Here is a 25,386-nt window from a genome sequence, read left to right as displayed (position 1 = left end):
AGTTAAGAACTTCACCAACTCGTTCTTTAGGGATGGAGGCAGGAAACCTTAACTTTATTAAATTTCTTGATTACACCTGGTAACTACAAATTTTATTTCAAGGAAAAATGAAAGTCTCCCTGAATAGAATTTCATATAAGATAGCCCCTGGGTACTTCTCCTGGGAATAAGTCTTTATCTGATCCAGTTTTATGCACTTTGAGTTGAATCCCAATAAAGAGAAACATTTGCCATTTTGCTCATCAATACTTCAGTGTAATGGGGCAAGGGAAAAAGTTTAGCAAAGAGGCTGATGGCATGCTAATCCCTGGCATTGTATATAAGTTTGAATTGACTTTGAAAGATGCTTTTAAAACATGCATGGATGATGTAGTTGAAACTTAGGTTCCATTTATTATTTTTACTGCAACTTTCTTTAATTCTACAGAGAACTCAAACTAATGAGTCATGTAATAGATGACCAAGTACTTAAGCAGAATGTGAAATGGTACTAGGTGGAAATATAAAATAAAATTTGTGACAGGCTGAATACAATTATTTTCTTAAGTAGATACAGAGGGTGAAGGAGTGGCTGGACATGATGACATTAATCAATGACTTAATTTGGTTCTCTTGGACCTCACCATGGATTCTATCTCTGTTTCCATGTGCATCTTTAAGCAAACTGACCTCAGAACTCAGCGGGGTTTTGGCAATATCCAGATGAGTGCAAACAGCTCCTGAACATTCCCTAGGAGGGAAATGATCCTTAAATCTTAGCAGCTTCCAGAAGTGCTTTCAGGGTATTCATGACACTAATCATACAGGAGTCACTTTAACTTTAGTAACAATTAAGAAATCTGGGTATGAAAAAGTCTAGATAAAATTATCTGGTTTTGTCCCTACACAGACATATCGCAGGTACATCCTGAAGCTCTACTGATTCCCCCAGCATCTACATGATATTCTAAATTCGGGGCTAATGGGAAAATGCTAAAACTCTAAGTGGTAACATCTTGCTGATGTCACCAGGGTCTATGAGGGACAGAATATAGTGAACGAACAGGTACAAGAATGTTCCTTTGGTTCTCCTATGCAATGGAGAGCAGTAATATTTTCCCTAAATTCCTTTAGTACATGATCCATCATGGTGGCATAAACATCTGGATTGACACTAAGGCCAGCCCTCACCAAAATTCCAGGCAGGCAAGCCACAACATGAGCAAAATGAATGGTATATGTAAGAAACTACAAATAAATCAGTATTGTTGAAGTAAAAATATCCACGGGTAATAGGAAGAGCAGGAGCATGAATAGGAAGTTTTCATTTTATCCTGTGGGCAAAGGATTTGAAGTGAGAGAGTGACGTAATCATCCAGTGCATGCATTTTTGATACATTGTTTTGGGGACAGGGTTGTACATGCACCAGAGTAAGGCTGGGGCAGAGAAATCCTAGAGCGTACTGAAATCTATAGGACACAGAATGGAGGGGAATCTAATGAAGGAGACAGAAGAAACCTTCAGAAGAAGTGAACAAAGAGAGCTTGGTATCCAGGAAGCCAAAGGAATCCTTTGTTTTAAGAAAGTGTGAAATGTTACACATTTGTAGCCATTGGATTAGGCAATGAGGGGTTCCTTGGTGACCCTGCTATAAGTGGTTTGAGTAGCAGTAGGGATGGAAGTCAAATCACAGTAATTTAATGAACCAACAAGAGGAGAGAAAGGAAATGCCTCTAGTGAAGATCACTCTTCCGAGAAATTCAGATGCGAGAGATACAGTGATAAGTAGTGAGAAGACGGGGCACTCAGAGGAGGCTTTATCTTTATGAGATATGGCAATGGTTATAGGCAAATGGAAAGATACAGAAGATGGAGAATAAATGATGAAACCAGGTCTGGAGAAGCTGAGAGGGAGAAGGCCTTGAAAGGGAGGGGAGATTAGAGAGACCATTCTAAAATAATGGTGGGTGTGGTGACGAAGATAAGTCTGTAGGTAGAAGGAGCTAGAAAGTTGATGGTACTCCATTCTGATAGCCTCAGTGTCCTCTGAGAATTGGATCTATTCCACTAAAAATGAAGAAGTCAGGATAGGCCTTTAAGGTTACATGGGAGAGATCTGGAAGGGCCAATTAGTTAAGAAGCCTTTCTGGGTAAGATCAGCATTCTCTCACCCATGGCCAAATTCCCAGCTCAGCTTCAAGGCATTTTCCATGAGGACTTTCTTCCCACATCTTTGTCTGAGAATCAGAGGTGCCTTAAGAAAAATGTGTTTGACAAAGCCTTAAAATTCAGGCAAAATATTTGTTCCTTATTGCTCAGTGATTTCATGCTATGTCCACTTCTGGAGATTTCTTTCCTAAACTATGTTTTTGATCTCTGAGTTTATGGTAGCTATACCAGAGGACTTAGTGCCTATATGCAACCAGAATGAGAGCTTAATGTGTTCCTAATAGTTGTTCTAATGCATCCGCTTATGTTGGTCAAAAGATTCGACCTTATATTACGTCAGCAGCTGGAACTTGAGAACCTTTCTGCCTATTCTGTCAGAATCTTAAAGCCGTCAGCTGTTGGTGTGGAGAAGTCAGACAAAAGGAAGGCACATAACGCTTAGCCTTGGCTAATGGGTCCAGGAAACATCAATGGTTAATACGGAGAAACCTGTATTAAGTTCATTTAAGTTTTATAAAGCTACGAATGCATTATTAAATGACTTTTTCTTCTGCATTTATTTTAATTTTCATGCATGCATAATATTCTAGCAAACACAGAAAGAATATTTTAGAGGCCAAATACTGTGAGAAATGAGATCCCAAGTTCTGGAGTCCAACACAACTAAATGCATATCCCAGATTCACTGCTCATTAAGTGTGTGACCTTGAATAAGTCACCTGAATTCCCTGAGCTGTGGATTCCTCATCAGTGAAGTGAGAATACTAGTGCCTACACAACAGTGTTCAATAATACATGTGAAGTGCATCATAAAGTGCACTGCTCAGAATGTAGTGTGTACATATTAAATGTCACCTGCCGTTATGATCAGGCTTGCTATTTTGTTGCTAATAATAATATGTCTTATAGTAGTCACCCAAACATGGAATAAGTTACTTTGGAAGGAGGCAGCTTCCATGTCCTTCTAGGACAGCCTGAGACTTGATCATGTCTAAGAAGCAAGAATCAAGGTAGGGTGGGATTCAGGTATTGTATGTGATTTGACTAGTTAATCCATCACAACCTTGAGATGCGGTAATTCTAGTGCTGCTTCCCTATACGTGTTGTATTTTGAGAAGCCCACGGAGGCCCTCCTAACCAAAGCAATTCCCTTAGGAGCCTACCATTTCACCATTAAACTCACTCCATAAGGGTTTTCTTCAGATATGAACTTCCATGCTTAGTGCAGGGTATTGCCTGGGAGAGCAAAACCTTAATTCCTCATTAAAACACTTTATGGGGGCCTCAAGGGCATAGAGCACAGGATGGATGTGTTTGAATACGTGAGATCACCTAAGGGGGACAAACCAAGGTGGGAGCTGGTCTAGGCGGCATGGGGAAATGTGATGCTAGGTATCCAGCAGAATGGTGGCAAAGGGGGGGGGGATGGGGAAATAACAATGATAGACTTCTCCTCTTCGGTATTGTCTGAAATGAAGCCTAGACCCCTACATATCAAGCCAAATAGCATGGAATTATGGTTCTTCCTCTTTATTTAGATCACTAGCCCAGATAACTTTGCTTCCTTGTCGCAGCCCCTCAGTGCCACATCTTTCTTTTCTGTCCACTTAAGAATCACCTCAGCTGATAAAAAGAGGAACCCCCTCCCACCAAACAAAAATGGCAGAGATCACACACTAACAGACTACAAATCACTTAAATCATATTTTGAGTGGTGTATTATGGTAACCTATAAATAACTAATTGCATAAAATTGCTTTAGTAGTTTCTAGATGGCAGCTTTAATTAAAAGCACCAGAGACATTTAGAAGTTTAGAAATGGATGGCATGTAATTTGCCCTTTTACCAACCATAAAATGGTAATTAAGGAATTTGATTCACTTCTTCCTATTAAAAGTTTTATGAGAATTGCAAGTTCCTTCTAAATACAGTTTCTCTTCAGCAGAAGGTAGTACGTTTGCTTTATCAGTCTTCTCCAGCAGGGTAAGATGTTTTAATGTACAAATTCTTCAGAAGTTAATTAGGAAATTTCTTTCAGTGCACAATGTTTGTTTTTGAGATTCTAAAACATGAAACTGTATTAGAGCTAAACCTTTGATCATGGCCCCATATTGCTCTACCATCAATACAAGATGGCTCAATAATTTCAAGTTTACCTAATGCACGGAGCTATCAAATCAAAGAAAAGAGGAAGTCCTTTCCTGCTGAGCCTAGCATGCTTTGCTGATTCTCGAAGGAATCTGAAATCTACAATGTGTTGACTTCCCAGGGAATCCAGAACATTCACTCCACAACAGAGGAGTCATCAGAAGACGTTTTTAGTTTCATTGGTCCTCCAGCAATACTGGATGCACGTATAGAGTGTGAAACTCCCAACAACATGCAGCAAACCCAGATGTCTTTGGAAACCCACGATTTTAACATCATCAAGAGCTAAAACACAGCTGGAAATGGAGGCAGGAAGCCCATTTTTCTTTTATAATTGATGAGTTGATTGCATTTTTTTTTTTTTTTTTTTGGCCACTTCAGCCCAAATATCATAGATGGCACCACACAGGGCATTTAGACCAGTGTTTTGAAGGCACTAATGACTTAAGTTATATGCACATAAGAAAGACTGCGGCTAGGTTTGTTTTTTTGTTGTTGTTGTTTAAGTCAAGCAGATTCTGTAGTTATCTAAGCCAGATGAACCTAAGAAGCACACTGATAAAGTGGGACATGTTTGAAATGTCTCCTCTGTATTCCCTGGTTCAGTGATTCCCCTGGCTAACTCTGAGCCCTTGCTTCAACCCTCAACCTGTCTCCCCTGCATAGAAATGCACCCTGTTCTCTTCCCACCCTCTAATCAGAACTAGGCAGTCCACAGTGGTATACTAAAAGGGGATGGGACAATAGGAGGGATATTTATTTCATCTGTGACATTGTTTAGAATTTCCTATGGATGGGGACAGTAAACACAGACCTGCTATTCATCAGTTTCATTATTGTTTTTACCATTTCTACTGAAAATTCACTCCCCTTACTGTCGGCACCTGGGACAGACCACTCCCACAGCCCTCAAACCTTGGCACACCCTGGCAGGTATAAAGAAAATACTCACAAAGTAGTATTCGATGGAAAGTTCAGAATGCAAATTGTATAAACTGTGTGCTGCTACTTCTGTAAGGGTACAGGGGTACTGTGTACATACAGAGAAAAACTGCAAAAGGAAGTTTATCTAAATGTTAGCAGTAATAATTGCTGCATAAGGAATGTTGAGTGGTTTTATTTTCTTCTTCTTAGTTTTCTGATCATGTATTATTTTTGTAGTTCAACAAGAGACAAAACATGTTATTTTAAAATACATACACATGTATGCATGTGCACGTGCACGCGTGCGCGTGCGCACACACACACACACACACACACACACACACTGGTCCTATCCTATGGCCAATCTCTGAGGACTCAAGTGTCTTTGCTTTCATAGATGACAGCTCTCCAGCAGGGGTGTCGTAGTACTGATGGTTGACAGTGGGGTACTCTGATCTGAGCACGATACTGGAGACCTGCGGATGGGTTAATAACGTAAGTCAAGGAAGAAACCTAAATGAAATCTTTGAAGGCATCCTGGCAGGCCAGTAGTAAAAGATATTTTAATTACAGTTATTATTTTTTAAGAAAAAGAAGTATAGGGGTGCCTGGAGGCTCAATCGGTTAAGCATCCAACTCTTGATTTTGGCTCAGGTCATGATCTCACGGTACGTGGGTTCAAGCCCTGCATCGGGCTCTGCACTGACAGTGAGCGGCCAGCTTGGGATTCTCTCTCTCCCTCTCTCTGCCCCTCCCCTACTCGTGCTGTGTCTCTCTCTCTCAAAAATAAACATTTAAAAAAAGATGTACAAAGAATACAAATTAAAATGGCCTTTAATCTTACCATCTAGCTAAGTCCTGTTGATATTAAACATAAAAATATAAAAGTAATATATGTCTATGGTTTTAAAGTTTGAACTGTATACAAAGGTACAGAAAGCAAATGCCAGGCTTCTTCACCACAAACGCACACAACTCAGTTCCTCCTTTTCAAAGTAACTAGTGTTAACAGCTTGTGATTCCTTTGAGACCTTTATATTTTTTTCCCTTACACGAAAGGAATTGCACCATATAGATGACTCTTCACCCTGCTTCTTTCATTTAATAAAATATCTTGAAGACCTTTCCAGAAAAGCATGTGCATACCTACCTCTTTGTTTTTAAGAGATATATAATATTACAACATATGGGTATACCGTAATTGATTAAGCCATTTGCTTCTTGATGGATATGTTGTTGCCATTTTTTAAAAAATCTTTTACCACAAAAGTGCTGTGCTGAACAACATAGTTCATATATATGGGAGCACTTTTGTAAATATATACATAGGATTAATTTCTAGCAGTAGTAGATATTACCAAATTGTCCTCCCAAAAGACTGAACACATTGACATCAACAGTGTATATAAATGTGCCCATTTTGCCATACATTTAGCTGCTCTGAGTATCACTCAACCTTTTTTTTGAATTTAATTTATTTTTTGAGAGAGAGCCTAAGCGGGGAAGGGACAGAGAGAGAAGGAGATAGAGGATACGAACTGGGCTCTGCACTGACAGGCTGACAGCCCCCGAACCCAATATGGGGCTCAAACTCACGAACCATGAGATCATGACCTGAGCTGAAATCAAGAGTCGGACACTCAACCGACTGAGCCACCCAGGCGCCTCTTATTAAACCTTTTAATGTATGTCCATCTGATCAGTAAGAAATGGTATCTTGTACCCTGTATGTAGCTTTAATTTGTATTTCTTTGATTATAAATGAAGTCAAGTGTCATTTCATATCTGTTGTGACCATTTGTAGTTCTTTTTCAGTAAACTCACTCTGCCAATTTTTCTACCGAGCTGTTGATTTTTATGTTTTGTCAATTAGAAAAGCATCCTTTGTCCCTCATATGTGTAGCAAATATTTTCCAAGTTTGTAATTTCTCCTTTTTTAACCATATAGAAGTTTTATAATTCTATATGGTCATATTTGGCAATATATTTCTTTAGGGTCTCTGACGTTTGTGCCTTCCTATACTAAACATATTTTTAAGGCAGATGGGCAGGGCTTTCAATAAGCCTTGAATCATACTATGTGTCTTCCTCCTTTGGGCCCCATGAAACTTGGAAAACTCAGGAAGTGTTTAGAGTAGTTTAAAACGAGAGACTTTGGAGCTCAGCAGATAAAACCGAGTTCAAATCTATTACTAACATATTTGAGTCACTGTTTTCTCATCAGTAAAGTGGAGATGATGCATTTACCTTCCTTCTAGGGTTATAGAAGATGAAATGACACGCTCTGGGTTAAGCCAGTTCCTGGCACGGATTAAGTACTGAATAAAGTATGAAGATGAGAATGAGGATGAGTAAATAAGTTTTAAAACTAACAACTGTTATTAACTGGATTGGCTTCAAGGCTAGTAATAATCATTTTGCTTGCAAAATTGTTTGACTATATTCAAATTCTTTTCTGTCAAACTACATTGATTGAATATCATGGCCCTAATTTAATTGCAATCATGTATTTAAAATTTTTTTAAATTTTAAAAATTTAAAAATTGCAATCATGTATTTAAAATATCTGGAGAGAGTTACTGGTGGAAGCTTGAAGGAAGGAACAGCTATGGAAAGTCACAAGTACCTATGTGCCTAAGGAGACACGTGCTAGGATGTCGTTACAGTAAGAAAAATTGGAAACAACCTAACAATCCATCGGTAGAGGCTTAGTCACATGATAGAATATTGTATAACAGCAAAAATAAATTAACTGGTTCTACATGTAAAACATTAATGACCACAACGCATAAGTTGTGAATAATAATAGAGAATTCTCTATTATTCTCATGAATAATAGAGAAGGTTGCCAGAGAATAGAGGGTGTGATATCATTACCATATTATAGTGGTAAAATACGTGAGACCATTTTTAAGGGAACAATTCTGAAGCATTCAGTATACTCACCTGGTGGTGCAGCCATCACCACCCTCCATCTCCTACATCAATTTTTGAAGCACAGAAACAGTAGTGTAGAATTTGTAGACACATACGTATATGGAAAGTGTGGAAACACGTATGGGAATTATGCACACTAACCGCAGGGTAGTGGTTACCTCTGGGGAGAGAAGGGAAAAGGGAATAGGGATAAGGACATTGGGTTTTGGCTGTAGCCATAACATTTCCTTTTTTTTTTTTTTTTTTTTTTTTTTTTAAGAGATCTGTGAAGCAAATGTCAACATCTGTGAAATTTGGGTGGTCGATGCAAGGCAGCATGTAATACTGTTTTCTGAGCTGTCTACCATTTGAAATATTTCATAACTTAAAAAAAGTTTAAGTCAGAAGTAGGGTGTAGAAAGTAACTTGCAAATTTATACCTGACAATTCCAGTTTTAAAAGTGATATGTTTGTTTTAAATAAGGCATTCACTCATACAGAGGTGATATTCAAAATATTTCACAACCTGTGAGTCCCAAGTACCTATGTAACAGAACACACAGCAGCTTTGGCCCTGAAGGAGGGTCTTTAAGGCCCCGTCCTACTGAGGCCAGCTTTTAGCCATTATTTCCTGCTCTGATTGGATTCAAGGCTGTAGAGCCTCACCAACACCTCTAGTATGTGTCCACACGTGCAGTTCCCTAAATAGCTGACCATGAACTTCCTCAATATTAAAGAGCCTCAATAGAATGAGTCAGCTTTATTGTTGCCCAAAGAAAGTCGCCGTTTCCTTGGGAGTGAGTCCTGGCCCATTTAAAGTTTCTCCCTGAGGAATCAAAGGCTTAATAACTCAAATGTAAGGTTATCTTCAAGCCCCAAATATCAAAGCCTGGCCAGGAAACCCCAATGTTATTTGCTCTATTTTTCTTCCAGTTTCATTTACTAGCTATTCCATTTTGGTTTTTCAAAAAGCTTGTTAGACTGTGTAATAGGTTTTTGGGAAAAGGAAGGTGGGGAGGTGCCCAATTTTACCAGTATTTACTCAGGAAAGAAAGCTGATTACAGCAGTAGTTTCCCTTAGAGCTCAGGAATCATTCCTCATTTTGGAAGGATCTCTAACCCAAGGAAATTGAAGCCATAGTGGTCGATTGATAGGTCTGCTTTGCCCCTCCCCAAGCCAAACCCATCACAAAATGGCTTCTGCCAAGACTACCTACTTAGGTTTCTATAATCTTTTCTCTGTGTTCTCTCGAGCAAAGTAAAATCAGAACTGTAGGCAGACTACTGCTACCCAAACCCTTCTCTAGGACTTGTCTCTCAAAAGGCACCTTCCCACCTTTCCCAGAGGAGTAAAACTGGGGGCATTTCCGGGGAGAGTGGACTGAAGAAAGGCTACTTTTAAATCTCCTGATTTTAGCTGGTTAGGCTTGAAATTTTTGAGAAACCACAAATCAACACTTTAGTACCTTCAAAGTCTTCGTTGTGATTTTTGTCTTGTTCTGTTATTTTGTTTTAACTAATGCTGGGCCCAATTTTATTTTCCAAGTATGCCTGGTCTAATTTTAACAGCATGACTTTATTCAACTTTACTTGAACATTAAAAAAATACTGTCAATTAACAAAAAACAAAACCACTGCCTTCTGAATTGGCCCTAAATTTGATATCTTCCTAATTCCTGGAAATGCTTGAGATTTTTGAATTAAGGAACCATTGCAATGTTGCAAAAATGGTATCTGGATACACACACACACACACACACACACATACACACACACACACACATATGCATACATATGTATTTTTAAGTTTATTTATTTTGAAAGAGAGAGAGAGAAAGAGAGCATGCACATGAGTGGGGGAGGGGCAGAGAGAGAGGAGAGAGAGAATCCCAAGCAGGCTCCATGCTATCAGCACAAAGCCCAACATGGGGCTCGATCTCACGAACCGTGAGATGGTGACCTGAGCTGAGATTAAGAGTCAGACACTTAACCAACTGAGCCACTCAGGCGCCCCTGGCTATATTTTTAAATGCCTCCATTTCCTTGTGTTTTACCTCCTTTTTAAGACTCACCTATTGACTAATTTGGTTTGTTTTTTTTTTCTAGTTGCTCAAATTGTTCTCTTTCTACTATAGATCTTAGTCATTTATTCTGTGAACATATAAAACATTCGTGTGTGGCAGGAGCACACAGCTTAAATGTTGTCACCAATAAGACATTAGTGTCAGTGACCCACTATACTACTTATAAGACTCCCTCTGGTTTTAGCCTCTCTGTCAGACCCACATCATGCTCCCAGTAGATCTTGTTAGAAAAAGAACCACGTTCACTGAGCTCCACTGTTTTGTTAAGCTTTTCAAGCAGCAAATAATCTGGTGTGCATTTGAAAATTTGGACATTATAAGTGGACTAAAAAGACACATAGTCCCTGCCCATGAGTGGAGCGTGATGTGGCTGAGGAGAAAAGACAGGAATCCTTAGAGAAGACTGTAACCTAGCATTGGGCTGAGTGATATAAACTGTAAGCACTCTAAGGGTTTAGAGAATGGGAAGCTGAATGACATTTGGAGGAAAAGTCAGAGAAAAATGAGCAGAAGGGGAAAGGTGTGGAGGAAAAGAATCTACAAAAGAGCCGGACCCTTGGGAAAAGAAAAACTGGAAACTAGATTCTGACCTCTATTCCTGATAGGTAAGGTTAAGTGAACTCAAAAAAGAGTAAGATCAAAGAACAAGGCAAAGAAGAGAAAGTAGGGCAGTGGAGAACAAAAAGGCAATGCTAAATGGGAAGTGAATAACTCAGCCCTTCCTATGAAGGATAGGATGGTCCCGAAACGGATTTGTTAAAAATGGTCTGAACTGGTATCTAAATTGCATTCTGGAGTCCAGTCAAAACACCGTGTGCTCTTGGTTATAGGCCAGATGTTAGATTTGCAACCTAACAGCACTGTATCTGTTGTGATCCTCATTCCTACCCACTTGAATTGGTAAAATACATGTCTTCTAATAGGCTCAGAAGACTTCTGCCAACACAAAACAACAATGAAGTTATTTGATTTAATTGACAAGGAAATACCTCCATCAAGATATTCGCAAGACTTTGGAGTCAGTTGGTATATTATAACTATTGAGGCTAGACTTGCACTGTGTCTTGAAAGATGAGCAGGATTGGGACACAAGGAGAAAGAAAGGGCCCTCTCCAGGCCCAGGGAACCTAGTGTGGGCAAATAGGTCGTGATGGCAAAAAGAAAGGTATGTTTGAGAGCCCAGTGCGGAGACCAGTTGGGCCGGAGAAGCAACGCAGGACCCCGTACAGACTAATCATCAGCATCAGCGTACCAGAGATGCTGCCAGAATTACACATCAGGCTCCTGACCTCTAAGTCAAGCTGTGCTGAAGCAGGTAATCATGGAGTAGATGAACCCCAGCGTGATGCCGGAAAGCTAACAGTTAATCAAAAACGTAAATATGAGCATCACTTGTGTTAACCTTTCAGAAAGATTTCCCAGACGGAATAGATGTTATTTTATTTGATCTTTACCATAATCCACTGACATGGGCAGCTCAGCTTTTACTCTCACTAGTAGACAAAGGCAAAAAACCCTGAGCACTGGGAGATTATGGAAGGTCTCGAAAGTCAGTTCGTCTTAACCAGATGGCCCAGCCTCTACCCCCAGACTCGTCCTCCTCCTCCCATACCTGTCTTGATGATGTCTGGGTGATTGAATTTAGAGAAAAAAGTGTGGGGAGGGTCTTGGAAACCCCTATCTCAAGTCAAGAGAAGTCACCAGCCCCCTTTGAACAAGGCACCCGTTTTTTTCAATGCCTTTCAACAAAACCTTGTGCCTACAGATTGTCAAACTTGTACGTGAGGCTGTGGAAGAGAAAAAAGTCAAAAGAGTTGTTTGTCTCATCAGGAAACTGCTTTGACTAATTTTTTCTTTTACTCAGCTGTCGTGCGTGCGTGTGTGTGTGTGTGTGTGTGTGTGTGTAATCGTATATTGATTGAGCCCAAATCGGTCCCCTAAATGTCTCTTAAAGTTCCACTTAAGGGGCTTAAAAATCGTATTCATGCAGTATTTGTTGCCCTGCCTTACCTCCTGCACATGACTGTTTACCACTTTTGACTTTGTGAACTTCTTCTCTAGCGTTAGCTTCATTACTAAAGATGTCCAGATGTTGGAGGAATTTTAAACGGGCCGTCAACAACGTGTTGTTTTTGAATGGGCACCACATGCAAATAATTGTCCTACAGAAAATTGAATTCTTCTTGAGTTAGCCCACTTCTGTGAATAGTAAGCACTGTCAGGCTTAATTCCTCATATCCTGCTTATGTTGAGTATTCAGGCCAAGGTATTCTCCTTAGTTTGCTTTTTTATGAGAACCTCGTGGTCATTCACATACCTTGAGAGAGACTCATTTTCCCTAGAGTGTAACAACTACAGTTAGGTTTTTTCTGGTCCATGGGCAATAAATGAACTTCCCCTCCTCGGGCTAATTGTTCACATAATGTTCTTGTAAGGCGGTTTGTGTCCTTAGGATGACAGAGGCATCTCTTCACAATGTATCTGAGTAGTGTCCCAGATATAGATGCTTGATGTTTGAAGAATTTTTCAAGGTGGTGGGGAGGGAATATAAAATATTCAGCTTGCACTTGGTAAACCTCATTTATCTGAGCCCATATGTACTGAGGCCCCTTAAATCTCAGCCTGCAGGCATCTTTTAAACAAGAACTCTAGCACAAAAATAAAATAAGAGCTGTGCATTTCAACATGAACTAGAACCATCTTATTTATCCCAATCTCTCTTCACACACACACACCTACATCTTGAAAACAAGGAAAAATAATTCCTACCATTATTAGTGTCTGGTATTTCTGTTAAATATTGAGAGACCACCACCACCCCTAACCCAGGATCTCTGAGCCAATTGCATAGTGTGGAGCTTCATTTTTTTGATTCTCGGCATGAAAACTGTAGCCACCTGCTACAAGCTCAAAAGTTTTTATACCAGTAGCTCAATGGTGTGGCATTTCCCCAAAGCTGACAACAGTGTTTCAACCACTGCCTTGTCTGTGATGAATCTAGCACAGGACAGCTCAGCTACTGACAAGGGCTACATAATGCTTTATGGACTTAAGTCTTCTACTGTGTCTGTCCAACATGGAAAAGCCTAAAATGTTGAAGCAGGGCCAAGGTGGAAATGTCTGTCCATGATTCTAGGCTTAGAAAAAGGTCACTTTCAGAGAGAATTATAGCAATGACTGAGCAATTGGGACACCACTTAGCACCACTTCATCCTTTTCGAAGTGCTTTCATTTCACTGGCTCTTGTGAGCTTCATGCCATTTTACCCTGTATAGTAGGTAGGATATGGGTTAGGCCATCAGGACACTGAGTAGTCAAGTGCCTCACTCAATGGCCGACAGCTAAACTGTAACAGAGGCGAACCTGAAACCCAGATCCCCTGATACGACCCCGGAGCCACTGTTCCCTCTCCTTTTCCTTACGTGGTCCATAGTGAAGAAAAAATCTTGAGGTATTTTTGTTTCCTTAGTACTCCTGAGATGGTAAGATTGGAAGACATCACAAGATCATAACACAAAGCTGTTGACAGAGCAAAGTGGATTTGAGGGAGTCTGAGCTATTCATTGTAGCTAGCTACATGGATCAAATTTATGTGCAGTTAATTTGATCCACTTGATCCATGGTTCTTATTCTATTTGTTCTTAGTTGGTAACCCACTTCCCCCCATATTGTAATCATCACTAATGGATAGGGGACTGTACTCGCCTTAAAGATCTTTGGAGAGAAAAATTACCATTACCTCCTTTCTAAATTCACTGTTAGAGAAATTCATGTGCAGCTCTTGACCTCATGGCATGCTTTATTTGATTTTATTTGCATTTCAATGTACAAACGGTTCCCAAGTTACTACTTTTTTTGACTTCACAATGGCACAGAAGCAATACGCATTCAGTAGAAAACGGACTTTGAATTTTGAATTTTGATATTTTTCCAGGCTATCAATATGCCACCACCCAGTATCATGAGAGTATTGTACTGCACCTCCCAGCCCCATGATCACGAACCAGACACAACCACTCTAGTTTTCTCTTTCCATACAGTATTTGATAAATTATATGAGATATTCAACACTTCGTGTTAGATGATTTTGCCCAACTATAGGCTAACATAAGTATTCTGAGCACATTTAAGATAGGCTCTAAGTTAAGCTATGATGTTCAGTAGGTAAGGTGTATTAAATGATTTTTGACTTAATGATATTTTCAACTTACAATGAGTACATCAGGACATAACCCCATCACAAGTTGAGAAAAATCTGTAAGGGTGTGACAATTAGGTCTATAATTCAGCAAGTTTTATTGAACATCTGTGTCCAGGTCTACCGGATTTGTCAAGATATAAAAGTAAAGCATAATAAAATCCACTTTTGCCCTCAAGGAGTTATTGCCTGGACAAAGCATGATTAGAGAATTCACATTAAAAAAAACAAAACAAAACAAAACAAAACAGGGGTGCCTGGGTGGCTCAGTTTGTTGAACGTCCAACTCTTGATTTCAGCTCAGGTTGTGATCCCAGGGTGGTGGGCTCAAGCCCGGGTTGGGCTCTGTCTGAGTGTGGAGCCTGTTAAAGATTCTCTCTCTCTCTCTCTCTCTCTCAAATAAAAAATAAAATAAAATAAAATAAAATAAAATAAAATAAAATAAAATAAAAAACAGGTTTCTGTAGGTTAGAAAACAGAAAGACCTGAATGAACTAGAGTTTGCAGGGAAGGCTTTCTGGAAGACAAACATCTTGTAGAAGCCTGGAAACATGAATAGGATTCCAGTTGGTAAATATAATAGGCCAAGCTAACAACTATATGAAAACTCTCTCTCTCTCTCCCTCTTTCTCTCTCTCTCTCTCTCTCTCTCTCTGGCTCAACAAAATAGTAGTTTTTCTTGTTCACATCAGAGTCCAAATGGGTTCCCCTGGGGAGGTGGGAAAAATCTCTGCTTCAGGTGGTGACTCAGGGAACCAGGCTCCTTCTATCTAGTAACTACTCAACGCCTCTGTATCTGACTAACCTACAGGGGATGAGGGTGATCCATGGAGGAGCTCAACACAGGTTTTGTTAGGGGCCAAGCCTAGAAGTAGCATACATCACTTCTGCCCACACCTAAGTACAGAGGAAGCTGGGAAATGTAACCTAGCTCTATTGTCAGAAGTAAAAATAGATAGGATGACCTGAATACATAGCATTGTGTCTGCCATAGTGAAGGGGGAGGGCTCTCTGAAGGAAGGATGAGGAAGAGAATGGTGGCAGAGCAAAAGCAAAGTTGAGTTCAGCTTGGATACCTACTTTTCAGGTTTGATTTGACTAAACTTGTTGAAAACAGAGAGACCAAAATGAACTAGATTTGTCACAGATTTTGAGCTTTGATCTTGGTGAGAACAAAAGAGGCTGCATTCGTAGCCAGTGTTGTATCATCCATCATCCAGGTTATTTCATTTTCCCGTGATGAGAATTACAATTACATTTGATTATCTTTGGTTTTACAGTGCTTCTCCAAAGCATAATTTTTTTAATAGACTTTATTTTTTGAGTAGTTTTGTTCACAGAAAAATTGTGCAGAATCTTCATATGTTGAAACTACCCTGTATGTTACTCTAATGGTAGATACATGTCGGTATACATTTGTCCAGACTAATACAATGTCCAACACCAAGAGTGAGGTCCAATGTAAACTGTTGACTTTGGGTGATAATGCTGTGTCAGTGTAGGTTCATCAGTTGTAACAAATGTACCTCCCTGGTGGGGGATATTGATAGTGGGGGAGGCTGTGCTTCTCTGGGGGCTGGGAATATATGAGAAATCTCTGTAGCAAGACACAACTTTAAACAGCAGTGCTACACTGGTTATTAGATTTACTCCAAGTTCATGGATCTTCTCTGTTCACAGCAGCCTCTTCACTGACAATATATTCCTCCTGATTGTCCTGTAGCAAGCATCATAAATTGGCAACTTGAGGATGAATCCAGTTCAAAAATATAATTCATTTGGCCACACTCAATTTATTTAAAAAAAAAAAAAAGATGGAATGCATTTAGGTGGCATGTGCTCTCTCTTGTTAACCTCAGCTTTCCCTAGAACCTCACCTGGCACTAACCTACAGATTGATGCCACCTGCCCAGCCCTTAACAACATAGGAGTTTGTGACCCCTGTATCTGGGGCCTCTTTTTTAAAAAAATTTTTTAATGTTTATTTTTGAGAGGCGGGGAGGGGAAGAGAGAGAGGGAGACACAGAATCCAAAGCAGGCTCCAGGCTCTAAGCAGTCAGCACAGAGCCCGACACAGGGCTCGAACTCAGGAACAACGAGATCATGACCTGAGCCGAAGTCAGACGCTTAACCGACTGAGCCACCCAGGTGCCCCGGGGCCTCCTTTTTATGTGGTAGGTCATAAGGCAATAGTCCAGTTACCGAAATCCCCATCATATAGAAACTCTGAGTATTTTCTCAAAACTCACCACCTTTTTTTGTTTAAATTTTTTTTCATGTTTATTTTTGAGAGAGAGAGACACAGAGTGCAAGCAGGGGAGGGGCAGAGATAGAGAGGGAGACACAAAATCCAAAGCAGGCTCCAGGCTCCGAGCTGTCAACACAGAGCCTGGCACGGGGCTCGAACTCACAAACTGTGAGATCGTGACCTGAGCCGAAGTTGGCCACTTAACCAGCTGAGCCACCCAGGCGCCCCAAAACTCATCACCTTTGTGGGGATGAAGCCACAGAATATCTTTGAAGGATAATCCTGAAGAAATCCAAGAGATCTACAGGAATACAAGAATTCTTAATCTTTTGAGAGGGCTCATTAGTCGCTTTGACAATGTAACTAAAGCAATGGACCATCTCCCCGTGACAAAATCTCCCCATACACAAAGCACTTTGCAGATTATTTCATGAAGCTCCTGAAACCAGTTTGTACACCACTCCTGTGGTAAAGTGATTGGTAGCCGCATTTAGGCTACATGGGATGGAGATTAAGAGACTGGACACTGAGGGGCGACTGAGTGGCTCAGTCGGTTAAGCGTCAAACTTCGGCTCAGGTCACGATCTTGCGTTTCGGGGATTTGAGCCCCGTGTCGGGCTCTGTGCTGACAGCTGGGAGCCTGGAGCCTGCTTCGGATTCTGCGTCTCCCTTTCTTTGCCCCTACCCCACTCACACTCTCTCTGTCTCAAAAATAAACACTAAATAGAGAGAGATTGTGGACATTGAACTCAGATGAGCTAAGTCTAGCATTTTCTAGGTAGGTAACCTGGAATTAGTCATTCAACCTCTGAACTTCTATTTCCTCGTCTGAAAAATGATAGTAATACCTACTCCACAAAGCTGCTATGAGGATTAAATGAGAAAATGTCTGTAGAGAATCCAGCTCCGTGCCTGAAATAGCCTCATAGTCGCAGCAAATGAAAATGGTTATTATAGTTAGTGATACTAGTCAGCCTTCATGGGTTTTCAGTGGTGCTTCCCTGGATGTCACGCTGGGCTCATCAGGAATTCAACACGGTCATTCAGGTTTGGCTTACCTGTCACTCTGAGAGATCACTTGTGACCTTCATTTCCCCGGTTCCCCAGGGTTGTTCCCGTGGCATCCTGGACTTGCTCGAAACTAATGCTTATCCCAAGGCATTGTGATTGCCTGGTTATTTGTTCATCTCCCCAACCTGTGCTGAGCTCTGTTTTATACTACTCTGCTGTGCTCCTAGTGCCTAGCACTGTACCTGACATGTAATAGACACAAAATAAATCTAATGAATCAATAAATCAGGAGAAAGAGCTTCTCTAGTAAACTTTTAGAAAAATACTGGCTGATGGAGGTAGGAGAGCTTTTCATTCACTCTGCCTTGGTCAATGCTCTGAGAGAATCAGAAGGAGCCAACGAGAAGACACATGCTCAAAACTGGCCTTTCTTTCAGCCGGAATTCCTTGGTTAACTGGCCTAAACATCTATTGTTCCTTATGATATCTCTGAAGCCCTTTAAAGTACCTTCTAAGTCATGAAAGAAAGGACATTCCAGTCAGTAGAATATTCATTTGAATGCTTATCATTTTTAATTTGTACTTAAATTCTTTGGAAATTGACCTTTACTGTATAGAATATACTGTAACTTTTTTATTCAACAATATCGGATTAAGTCACACCATTCACTAGTCATGGAATATTACAGTGGGTTTATTAGAGTCTCTTACTGAAGAAATCCTGTTCTCATTGTTAACCACACAGTGAAGTCATCTCAGCTGGTCACTAAGCTCAGCCTCCTTCAACCCTAGTGACACACAGATATTTGTAGGGTTCTAGAAGCTCCATTTAAGGGCTACCTAGCAAGAGAACTTAACAGGCTTACTGTGCAGAAGTAACTTGACCCTTTCTGATTCTAGCGGGTAATTAAGTGGACAATAGACAGATCAGTTGGAGAATGGACTTTTCTGCCTGGTGGAGGATTTTCATATAGACCAACACATGATACCAATTTTCAGAGAACTGAATTGCACATAAACAAGCAAAATATTTTAATCTCTCTTTGAGTTAAAGGGCACTTTGTGATCAACAGCTAGTGTCAGACAATTCAGCACTCTCAGTAATGGAGATTGAGCTGACACCATACTACATTTAGGACATTTCCTGGAAGTTTATTTTAACCATTTATCTCTGTATCATAAAATTAAAGAGCACATTGTGTCAAGGGGGAAAAAACTAGTATTTCCGTTTTCTGGTTGCTAGGGCTGCAGATGGAGAGAATTTTATGACTGTTTTCCATAGCTTATATTCGAAAGAAGATTCATTTTTAAGATAGAAATAATAAAAATGTAGGTGGCCTCAACAGCTGTAATTTTTATAAATTAAATACAAACATGCCTTCTGCCAACGTTTGAAATTGGCATTCTGCACGGCCAAATACTCTGATCTTTGCTGTTGCCTAATTTGGGATTTTAGCTACTATTTCCAGGCTATTAACCTCCACATCTGGGCTCCCCGTGACCTCACATCAGGAAATCCCTGCTGTTTCAGTATTGATCAGCAGTGCCTCTTCCCCAACAGGTGATACATTTATTAGTAACTATCCAGGCTGCCCCAGCTTTAGGCAATTGTCTTCTTAAGAATTATAGCATTTATTCATTGGAGGATAATAAGACAAGGGAAGAAGTCAAATAATTTCGCCTGTAATTTGCAGCGGTTTCATACAGAGCTATGCTTCACAGAGAAAAGAGCCTGCAGTTCAGATATTATATAATGTCCCCTACTTTGCATAAGACATTGTGAATAATTTTTTTACAAGATGCACTTTATTTATGAGCAGGTCCCTCCATAGAAAGAGCTTGTTAGGGCTTAATGCTGATGAATGGAGACAGCACCATTCACACTTCCAGGTTATGGTCTGTCAGTGCTTTCATTATATGCACTAATTTACGAGGATTTATTTATTTTCTCACAAATGTAAAAATGTGCTCCAAGCTAAACACGCTGTCTGGGTGTCTGAGCCCGATGTTTTCCTTGCTGGAGGTAGGGTGGGGTGGGAACTCAAGCTATCTGTGCTACTCTTCCTGCCTCCACTCCCAGCCACTGCCTCACCTTGTGGTAATCTCCAAGATCTATCTTTTTTTGCTTGCTGTAGAAATGAATAGTGGTTAAAATTTTAAACCCTGGAAGTGGTTCTCTCAATGCAGTTTAATTCCTTTCTTAGCCAAACAAAGACTGTGCCTTCCATTGTGTTTTCAGTGGTAAGGAAAATGCTGGCAGTAAGCACATCAATGGATGTGGCCGTTGGAACGAACTCTGCCCACAACATTAGGTACCACATTTTGGAAATCTGGGTACAACAATATCAAAATATGAAAGTCAATTGAATCTGCAGATCTTGCTAGCCCCAGATGGCTTTATGTGCTCCGAAATCATTCACATCTCCATCTCTGAAAAAATAAAGCTTAAAATATACTGGGCATGTGCCACCTTCTCCCACTCAGCCTAACAAATGGTAATAGATCATGCTGACTGCATCATTGACACCCCAGGGCTGTAACAATACTCATTATGGAGGGGAGACCACCCCCTTCCAAGTAATGGCAAAAGTAATTCCTTTTCCTGCCTGGGATTTCCAGTTTGGTTTTTAACCACAGTGAAAATTAAATGCCCCTTAAACCTCACCAGTGAAGAGTTTCTAAAACTAGTTGTTTGGGGAATCTCTGTGTGTGTGTGTCTGCGTCTGTGTCTGTGTGTCTGTGTGTGTCTGTGTGTGTGCGTGTGTGTGTGTGTGTGTGTGTGTGTGTTGGTTGGTTGGGGAAGGAAAGTGAGAAGAAATGAAAATATGTACATATAAAATGCACCCTGATGCACTAGTAAAGCATCTATCACACAGCTCCTCGAAGACCTTCCTACTACTTCTTTTTCAACTCCACACATAAATATAACCCAATCAAATTTAATTAAAGAGTCTCCAGGATAATGGAGTCTTTTGGAATTTGGACCATGATAAAAGAAACGGCTGCACAAATATATGGAAAAATATCCTACAAACGGTCAGCCAAATAAGCCCCGAAGGCCACTAGTGAGTATTTAATAAGCCTCATCTGTGGAACTCAGCTGACATGAACAGAGAGAAAGCGGTTCACAGTGTTTAGAAGTTAACAAAAGCTAAAAGTGGAAAACCATGTAAAGTCCAGGATTATCCTCCCTGGATCAGCACAAACTTCACCCTCTGATGAGGATGAGGAATGTAGTGGTCACAGAAACAGAACTGTCCTCCCTGGTGTCCACATCAAGATGTAAAGAGCTCCCCAAATACACTAGTTCCTGTAGGAATTCATTTCTTTCTCTATACCTTTTGTGAATCTGTTCCAACTTTCAAAGGGTTAGATTCTCTAAATTTACTGCCTTCTCGTTGGAGCAACACTTCCACGGTATTCCTCTTAGTTTCTGTGCACCTGGATTCTTTGTCCCTTGGCCTTCACAGAACTTGGCGGAGTGACATTCAGTATGTGTTTGGTAAATAATTCATGATTTCAGACACTTCAAGCTGAACTGCTCTCAGCCTTTCTCTCTCCAGACTTGAGTCATGATCTTTCAGCCCATCTTCTTATGACAACCAAATTTTAAATTTCACACTCACTGATAATTTAATACAGAGGTCATAGAAGGTAATCATAGGCCTGCCTGCCACAGGGCAGACCAAACACTAAGCATTGGAGGCTTTGAGTTTGCCAAAACAAAAACAAAAATAGAAAGCAGAGGTATGCCTTGGTTCATCGTTAGTCCACATGTTCTGGAGATGGAAGAACTGTTCATGTGGTGTCATCCTTTGACCTGCTCAATCTTAAAAGTCTCTTTTAGAAACCTGCTGAAAGGTCCTTATGCATCTAAAATTGAAAAGGGGACTTACTGACACGAAATTCCCCTTGTTTGGACATGCTGGTTTCCTTGGAGAACTCTCCAAAAACATACATGACTTTAGAGGCATTCGGGGAAAGTGAAAATGAATCTGTAACTTTTATAGATGCTAAGGATTAATACTTCATGAGGAACATCAGGATTAATCAAAGTACACCATGAAGCCAAGTCTAACATTAACCTCCTGCCAACAAATTAGTTCATCTGAAAGCAGTTCATTAAGTTGGGTTTATAAACTGTCTTTAGGTGAGTTCACTGTTGGCCCGGAAAATGATCGGGTGTGTGAATGTGTGTGTGTGTGCGTGAACACACACTAAAAGGACATGCTTGTTGTCACAGATGTTCCCAACTTTAATACGCATTCTGTGTCTCACAAGGTCTGGATAAAGGAGAGATCAGAAAAGACTAAATTGTAGACTAGTGTTAAAGTAATGCCATGTGGTTATTTTCAAGAGCACTGTCAAAAGCACCAAGGGAAGCAGGAACACCATATGTTCTTTATATATGTCTGACACTTTTTAAATGTATTATTTCATATGATATTTATAACAACCTAGGCGAAGAGTAACCAACTCATCCCAGTTTGGCCAGGACTGTCCCAGTTTTAAAACTGAACCCTGCCTCAATCCCAAACTAAGACAGTTGCTCACCTTTGCTTAGGTAAGGCAGTAATCAACGTTCTGAGGCCAATTTCCAGTGTTGGGGGGGGTCCCCCCACACCACCAGCAGAGCAGTTCTCGGATACCAGCTGAGTATCCTACAGTTTCACTCAATTCTGACACTATCTACCCAGAGAAAGTCCACTCCCACAGGTGAGGGGCTCAGGCCCACAAAACTGCCCCCACAACGTACACACCCTCTTCAGATGCCAATCGAAAGTCCAGGTTGTCACCAGCTATAGATTGGAGGTTCCAATGATCCCCTCCTTGGGTTCAATTAATGAGCCAGAGGGGCTCACAGAACTCAGAGAAACATTTCACTTACGGGATCACCGGTTTATTACAAAAGGATATAACTCAGGAACAGCCAAGATGAAAGAGACGCATAGGGCAAGGTGTGTGCGAAAGGGTGTGGAGCCTCCGTGCCCTCTCCAGGCACACCACTCTCCTCAAATCTCCATGTGTTCACCAACCTAGAAACTCTGCAAAGCCTGAACTTTTGGGTTTTTAATAGAGGCTTTATTACATAGGTGTGGTTGATTAAATCATTGACTATTGGAGACTGACCTCAATCCCCAGCCCCTCTCCCCTCCCCAGAGGTCTGGGGGTGGGACTCAAAGTACCAACCCTCTATTCATGAATGGTTCTCCTGGCAACCAACCCATCTTCAGATGCAGTTCAAAGGTCCCCTCGTTAGCGTAATAAAAGACACCTTTGTCTCTCTCGCCACTTTAGAAATTTGCAAAGTTTTAGCAGCTCTGTGTTACAAACTGGGAAGAAGGCCAAATACGTATTTCCTATTATAAATCACAATATCACAAGCAGATTATCTTTTCCATACTTTACCAAAGAGGAGGTTAAAATTTGGAGAGACAAATGACAACCGAAATCACGTAGGAGTTGTAAGTGGTGTATCAGTGTTAGAACCCAAGCCTCCTACCCACTATTACATATTTTCCAAAACACCAGGCTGTAATTAACACAACGTGTAAAAACTACCGTGAGAATTTTATCGGCTTTCATTTTTTCTAGAAGTTTGACCATTCCCTTTGTGACACCATAATTTTGCTTTCCAAACTCCTCTTAACAGATAATATAGAGAAAAAAACACAGTCCAGCTTATCAGAATTATTACAAACTCTCTGTGAGCTGAGTGTGAATTGATGAAAATAACTTTAATACCTTCCAAGTCACTTATTTCTAATGCAACCATGGAAATAAGCGGTGGCCTATGCATCTGCACGCTAAAAGAAGTGTAATATATGCTGCCTCCCCGGTCTCTTCCCATTTATCTTAAAGGGGATTTTTTTTTCTGTTTGTGGGGGTAAGCAAGTATTAGGGGGCAGAAATGTAAAACTACACAACACAAAATGGTTAGACCTGGCTTTATTTCCCCGTTACGTTTTATCATTTCTTCTCAATACACAAAGAAGTGAATGTGTGTCTGAACAAACCTCTCCCATTACTGTCCTGGCTGTGCTGAGCAAAATTGAATCCATATGTCTTTAAAATGCTCTTCCGTTTCTATGGCTTCTTTCAAAATACTGATCTTGGTGCAAATGTGGCCCACTAGACTACTAATGCTCATTTGCTTCTTCCCACCAGGCATCACAGTTGATAGGCATGGATTCATTTACTTTGTGGATGGGACCATGATTCGGAGAATTGATGACAATGCTGTGGTCACAACTGTAATCGGCTCAAACGGTCTGACTTCCACACAGCCACTGAGCTGTGACTCAGGAATGGACATCACTCAGGTAGGCACCGCTGGTTTCCAAGCGTTATCGCCATTTGGCATCATGGAAATGGATAACAATTTTCTCATACAGAAATTAGGTAGAAAGGAAGCCTGGTGTATCTGTTATAACATCAGATAGCAGAAGTTTCTCTTTCCGCAAGTTACTTTTTTCCACCTCAGATAAACTCACTTGGGAGTACTACGCGGTGGAATGTTGGCGTAAGAATAAGAATAAAGAAAAGAAAAGAATAAGAATAAAGGCTCTCAAATTTGAATCAATTGGAGGGTAAAGGTCAGTCTTTTATTGACTTATTTTCCAAGTTACATAATTTTATTATTTTTAAATAATGCAGTAACGCACATTTGGAAAAGCACTGACTACTGAGGTCTGTAGAAATCTTTCTTAATTTTCTTTAAGGTTTATTCATTTTTCAGAGACAGTGAGAGACAAAGCGTGAGTGAGGGAGGGGCAGAGAGAGAGAGGGAGACACAGAATCCGAAGCAGGCTCCAGGCTCTGAGCTGTCAGCACAGAGCCTGATGCCGGGCTCGAACTCACGAACTGTGAGATCATGACCTGAGCCGAAGTCGGAGGCTCAACCGACTGAGCCACCCAGGTGCCCTATTATGGTCTCGCGGTTCGTGAGCCTGGAGTCTGCTTCGGATTCTGTGTCTCCCACTCTCTCTCTCTGCCCCTCCCCCACTCACACTGTCTCACTCTTTCAAAAATAAATACATTAAAAATTGTTTAAAAAGGAATCTTTTGTAATGCATATACAAGCATGACTTGTTATTCATGTGTATGTAAACAGCTGTATTTAAGGCATTTGAAAGTTTTAAGTAGAGGCAACATTCCCTCTGAGATCTATTTTACATTTATTTAGGAAAGCTTTTTGTCAGAACAAAAGGGAAAATTCAGTGTAACTTTCATCTGAGTCAAAAATTCTGATTTTACCACAGTTGTACAAAATCAGGATTGGACATAGAGAGAGATTATAGAGCATACAGCACAGTTCCGGCATCCTCTGGGTGTCTTCCTCAGTCTGCAGTGTGAGAGAAATAGACTAGACAGTCCTCAAAGGGACTTTTGAGCTCTAACAGTCCATGAACCCGAGACACCGATGAAGTAGATTATTAATCTTTTCAAATGAATTAGAGTAGATGTTGAGAGTTTTAGGATTGGTTAGTGAGTGTATCGGAGAGGGTGATTTTGACTGCAAATAATGAAACACGTATCTAAAAATAGTTCAGGGGCACCTGGGTGGCTCTGTCGGTTAAGCATCCCACTCTTGATCTCGCTTCAAGTCATGATCTCACGGTTGGTGGGTTCGAGCCCCGCATTGGGCTCTATCCTGATAGTGCTGAGCCTGCTTGGGATTCTCTCTCTCCCTGTCTCTCTGCTCCTC

At 40.6% G+C, this 25,386-nt stretch overlaps 1 protein-coding gene across 3 annotated transcripts in view; it reads left to right on the top strand.

Annotated features, from left to right (window-relative positions):
- The window catches only part of TENM1 (teneurin transmembrane protein 1), a 783,454-nt gene that overhangs the window by 685,684 nt on the left and 72,384 nt on the right, over nucleotides 1-25,386 (top strand). For all 3 annotated transcript variants that reach the window (XM_045472379.1, XM_045472378.1, XM_045472380.1), the window contains one exon: nucleotides 23,847-24,001. In XM_045472379.1, the coding sequence (XP_045328335.1) occupies nucleotides 23,847-24,001 (155 nt within the window). The remainder of the gene's footprint in view (nucleotides 1-23,846; nucleotides 24,002-25,386) is intronic.

Source organism: Leopardus geoffroyi, chromosome X (assembly GCF_018350155.1).
Source record: "Leopardus geoffroyi isolate Oge1 chromosome X, O.geoffroyi_Oge1_pat1.0, whole genome shotgun sequence".
Taxonomy (NCBI): Eukaryota; Metazoa; Chordata; class Mammalia; order Carnivora; family Felidae; genus Leopardus; species Leopardus geoffroyi.
The sequence above is the reverse complement of the archived record's forward strand: the minus strand, read 5'-3'. Positions and strand labels throughout refer to the sequence as shown.